At 40.9% G+C, this 5542-nt stretch overlaps 1 protein-coding gene across 1 annotated transcript in view; it reads right to left on the reverse strand.

Annotated features, from left to right (window-relative positions):
• SPAG1 (sperm associated antigen 1) overlaps positions 1 to 5542 on the reverse strand; it is a 57279-nt gene that overhangs the window by 21269 nt on the left and 30468 nt on the right. Inside the window, exons 11-12 of the mRNA XM_015592959.2 lie at positions 5412 to 5542; positions 4945 to 5044 (exon numbers count right to left, since the gene is read on the reverse strand). Coding sequence (XP_015448445.1) covers positions 4945 to 5044; positions 5412 to 5542 — 231 coding nt within the window. The remainder of the gene's footprint in view (positions 1 to 4944; positions 5045 to 5411) is intronic.

A 5542-nucleotide genomic window follows, 5' to 3' on the forward strand; every position in this document is an offset into this window, starting at 1 on the left:
CCCCTAACCCCCACCCCACCGCCCTCACAGCCCCCTGTACCCTCACCCCACATTGCACCCTAACAAAGCCCACCATGGCACCAGGCACAAAAAAATAGGCTTTCAGCTGATTCTTGTTAACTGACAAATTAAAAGGAAAGTTTTTATTGGCACATATGTATTTAATAAGGCATCTTAGCACAGAACCACAAAAATTTGCATCACTATTTGAAAATCAGCCCTCTAAAACCTAATACGCTTTATTAAGATTTACTTGCTGCCAAGGGGCTTCAAAAATAGACCAGAGGGAATCAAGGAAGAAAGTCATGAACTTTCATCTTTCACTTTTTAGTCTATGAAGTATTTCCAATATCACTAGAGATAATTTCAAGGTTACGTTCCTTGGTTTTGTTTGAAGTAATGGTTTAAAGCTACTCCACTACTTAATATACTTCATTATATTCTGAAATAAAACATATAATTAAGATTATATTTATAAATTAAACTTCTGTATTCTTAGTTTTCATAAAATTAACCCAAACTGTAAATATCTCTGGACTCCGTGCAGAGATCCTATGAAGAGCCTACTTCCTGTATAACTCACTAAAAAAGTAAGCACCAGGCTGTCCACGTTGGGGACTGCAGGTTTGCTCTCCTGGCTAATTCTTATGTGACAAGCAGTGTACATGTCAGATACTTACTTTGCTTCAGGAAAAGCATGAGCAAGGGCTGCTTTATTTTTCCCCCCAAATTACTGGAGATCTGCTGTCTATTCTTGTCTACAGTGATCTGGCGAGAAAGCTCTGACTGAACATCTGCTACTTGCTAGTGACTACAGACCTTCTCATCCAATCTCACAACCAGCCTGCAAAGTAAGTATTATGTTCACTTTGCAGGTAAGGAAATGGAGAGACAAATGGAGCAATCTGCCCACATGTCAGTTCTTTTGAATTTAAGCTTCGGGAAGGCAAGAGCATTGCCTGTCTAGAGCACCTCTACATTCCCAGTGCCTAGATCCACACCAGGGCCACAGAGGCACTCTTCAGGGCCTACATTCTTTCTACCACAAACATATACGAAAACACTACAAATAAAGAAATTCGGAGTCATCGGCCACTTGTACCCCTTCACAATTCTCCAGTGTACAGACACTGAACTGCACATGTGGGTGTGTTCTTGTAGTCTGCACCACAGAAGTTGTTCTAGAAATGTCATTAAGCTTAATTAGCTTCATTTCTCTGAAAAATAACCAATTTGCTCTGCCTAGGTGTTAGGATTATGGGTGATTTTAATCTCATTTTGTGTTGTACTGGGTTTTAAATTTTTTTTCTATAATAGGCATGTTACTTTTGTAACCAGTAAGTTATATAAAAAATAAAAATAAAATCAAGTAAAAACACCTAACCACTAGAAAACAGATCTCTGGGCACCAGAATCTATCACCTGCACCACTCACTTAAATCTAGCTTAGTTTAATGCTTATAGGGTATTAACAGACTACTAATTTTTAGCACTCCTCAGCCTAGTAAATGCAAGATATTTTTCTCTTTAACCACAATCCTGAAAATAAATATGGGCTTATAAATGGAAATTCCACAAAGGAATAAAGGAAAAAAAAAGCATCCATTCATAAAAACACAGAGCACTTTTAAACCGGAGTTTACAAAAGCTTAACTATTCAAGTTCACACAGTTATGCCCTAAACAGTCTTCTAATTTCAACTCTTGTCAGAGAGTAGCAAAGATGAGCAAAACAGAGAATTACTAGGCATCAGTCATTTGTACTGAACCTATCAAAATAACCTCAGTGGAAAGCCACTGAAAGATTTTTGGTGCGGTTTAGATAACCCAAAAAAGTTCTCTAACACAGCAGTCCCCAACCTTTTTGGCACCAGGGACCAGTGCTCCTATGAGAATCTAATGTCTAATGATCTGAAGTGGAGCTGAGGCGGTGAGGCTAGCGCTGGGGAGCGGCTGCAAACAGAGATGAAGCTTCGCTCTCTCGCCTGCCACTCACCTTTTGCTTAGAACCAGTCTGCAGACCAGGGGTTGGGGACATCTGCTCTAATGGATGAGAAAGTTCTTTTTTTTTTTAAGCTGATAAACAATGATAAGAACCAGAAAGGAATTTCTAGAATAAAGCTTTTAAACATTTGCTTAGGCATCATAACCCCATTTCATGTTTCACCTGGAAGCCTAAAATAGAAGTGAGGAGAGGGCCAGCGCCCGGAGCCCTTTGAGCTCCTTAAACACTCCTTACACTCACAATGGTAATTCTCTTCATGTGCCCCTGGGAAAACATCTCAGAGGGAGTGCTTCAGAGTAGGCCTGAAGAGTTGATATACTTAAAGTCAAATACTTTTCGCCAAAATGCATAAAAGTTATTTTCATAGGTAAATATATGAAAGTTATTTCATAGGTTCCCCGCTCCCTTTTAAATTTTGCCATGAGTTTTTCATTTTCAATGTTTGACTCCTGCTATCAGTTATACTGTAATAAAGGCTCATACACAAAACAATTCTCCAAAGAACAGAGATAATTAACTGAAAAATTAAAAAACAGGCTTCCTTTAAAATGTATGCAATCTTTTGAAGTGAAAACAGTCATATTTCTGCTAATAAATGATTCCTAGCTCATACAAATTTAAATACACCCATATTTCAACATGTTCGCAATAGCAAATCATGGTTTTTCTGGCATTAACATGAGTTTGAGAAGAGCTGCTTTGGAGTAAAATCCCCCTATTCCTCTCATGCTGGCATCCATATGCCAGGTAAAGAAAACAACTAATTAAGTCAGTCCCTATGGAGTTCAGTACTTGGCCTAGAACACAACTCTTACCTAAGGACACCCCCTCCCCAGCAGGCCATCTCAAGACAAACTTCCATTCTAGCCTCCCTGGACACCGTGGCCAAAGCCGTCTTTAACTTCCTCCTGGGTCTTCACTGAAACAGGAGTGTTAGCAAGAAAATGCCACCTGAAATGATCTCACTTAAGGACAAAATGAGTCCACTTCTACAGTAGCCCTTGGAGGTCCTGGGTTTTAAATGGAGTCCTGAGCACTGCAGGAATACCAAAGACAAAAGTAATGTATTAGCCAGAGACACTTGAGCTGAAAAGTTTGAAGGGAACCAAAGTTTTGTCAAAAAACTATACCTTTTGGGATACTGATTTTTAAGCTGGTTATTAAGAAACAAAAGACTCAGAAAGAACCTTTGACTCTCCCCCTTTTCCTGCACAGGAGATTCAGATAGAAAAACCTACTCTACAAAAGAATTAAGTATGGTAGACAGGACAGCCTCAAGCAGGGTCCTGTTCACCAAATCCCTCCCTACCTGTATCTCATTGTTTCTTGGTTGCCTACCAAATATTTATACCTGCCATGTACATTCCTCTCACTTTTGAAATCTATGATTCCATCTCCCGCCTTCTCTTTTACCCAAAGTAACATATATACCCAATTTTACCTGTCTTTGGAATTTTCATGCTTATGTGAATTCTCCATGCACATGTATTAAAATTTCATTTTCTCTTATTAATCTGTCTCTGTTAATTTGATTAGCCCAGCTAGAAGGACTTAGACAGTGGGAGGAAAAGTATTATTATTATTTTTTTTAGCTCTCACAGGTTCTTGGCTGCCAATCACAACATGTCTGATATTCTGCAAATCTACAGTCTTGTTGGTTACTTAGGTCAGGGTAAATGTTTAACATCCTGCTTTCCTGATGAGGCATTTGCCTATTTTTACAGTATCAGTACTCTAACCGTGGCTGACTTCAGGTTACCAATTTGACTTTGACCAACTCAAAATCCTGAAACTGTAACAACTGGCTAGTGTGAACTAGCACAATAGTGGATGGGGTCTAAAGTTGGGCAGAGTGAACATAAACATTTATTTAAAATTCAAATATGTAAAACTGGCAAAAATTCCGAGTGCCTCGACCTTCTTTTTAAACTGTAGGCACAGATCCTACCAAGTTTAACGCATATCAATAAACTGACACCACCAATGAAAAAAATCAATTGTTCGCCTTATAAATAGGGTGTCCACAGAAGTTACTGCCCAAACTAGGGCTTCTGGCTTCTGAGAGTGAAAAGGGTGTGATACTAATAATTATACCAGATAAAAGGAGTAAACCAGGACTGTGGAGGTAAAACCAAGACATAATGACTTTTAGTTTTTAGATGCACTAATAGTAGCTTCTTTCCAAAGGACTCCTGAAGCAGGCTTATTACTTAATGGTAAAAGAAAACAATACTTATTATTCATGTGTAAATATGTTCCTCTATCTCAGCATGTAAATAAATGGTTGAGTACCATGGGTGACTACTATGCTTGAGATGCAAAGTTGTATAAAACATGGTTCCTGATCTCACAGAGCTTAAAATCCAATGCAGTGGATGACACAATGACAGCACAAGTGTTATAGATGTGAAGATGACGGAGGAGTCTGAAGGTGACCAGGCGGGCGAGCGGAGCGGGCAGCTGAGCAGGGATTTCAGAAGCAAAGGCGTGCAGAGCATATTACAGTGGACCACATGAGAGCAGAAAGCTTGTTTTGGGGGCAACATGGTGACAGGAATTTATAATTATCTGGAAGACAAAACTGAGTAAGTAAACACCTGTTTGAAACAGTCTGAACAAAACAGTGCTTGAGGAAAAGTTATTCCGATGCCACAGTGGATTGGAGGAGGCAGAGAGTGGTTAGACGACTTCTCCAGTAGTCTAGGATTGATATAGAAAGGGCATGAATTAAAGTGGTAGCAGTGGAAATGGAAAGTTTGCACAATCTTCTATAACTATTTTCATATGTGAAAAAGAATTTGACTTTTTTGTATCAGTTAACATACCTTAAAACTGCCTTAAGAAATTAAGACTCATGCAGAAAACCTAGGAGGACAGTAAATACTGTACTCAGCACACTGACATAACAATCTCTTGACAAAACTGAAAACGGCAGTTTACCTGTTACAATCTTGAATACAGCCACTGCAGTTTCCTTCCTTTAGGTAACATGCTGCTCTATTTGAATATAAGATACTTAGATCATCCGCACTTCCACTTCCTAAAATCACATTTAATTAAATACAATTAAAATCCATTAGCAAAATCAAGTTCACCAGAATTTCAAGACGACTGAGGTCTCCAGGGGCACTGCAGCCCTACATCCTGCTAATAAAGCAGAGCTCCGAGGAGCCGTGTGTGCCTGCAATGGCCACAGCGGGAAAGCCCGCGAGGGGACAAACCCGCCTCGCCTGGGCACATGCTACACATTCCGAGGTAGGCTGCTCGCGCAGATCCCGTCACACACCCCTCGGTCACCAGGAAGGAATGTACAGACGTAAGTGCCTGTCATTCAGGAGGTGGCCTCTTTGGGTCCCGAGAGCCGCAGCCCAGGCATCCGAGGAACCCGCGGGGCGCAGCTCGCCTACCTGCTGGCTCCAGCTGTGCTACCGCGGCCGAGTACTTGAGCGCCGCCTCGGCGAACTGCCCGCATTTGAACAGCTCGTTGCCTTGGTTCTTAAGGCCGGCGGGGCCGGCAGCGGGGCCGGGCGGCGGCGCG

This window comes from Pteropus alecto, unplaced genomic scaffold (genome assembly GCF_000325575.1).
Source record: "Pteropus alecto unplaced genomic scaffold, ASM32557v1 scaffold164, whole genome shotgun sequence".
In the NCBI taxonomy this organism is placed as follows: domain Eukaryota; kingdom Metazoa; phylum Chordata; class Mammalia; order Chiroptera; family Pteropodidae; genus Pteropus; species Pteropus alecto.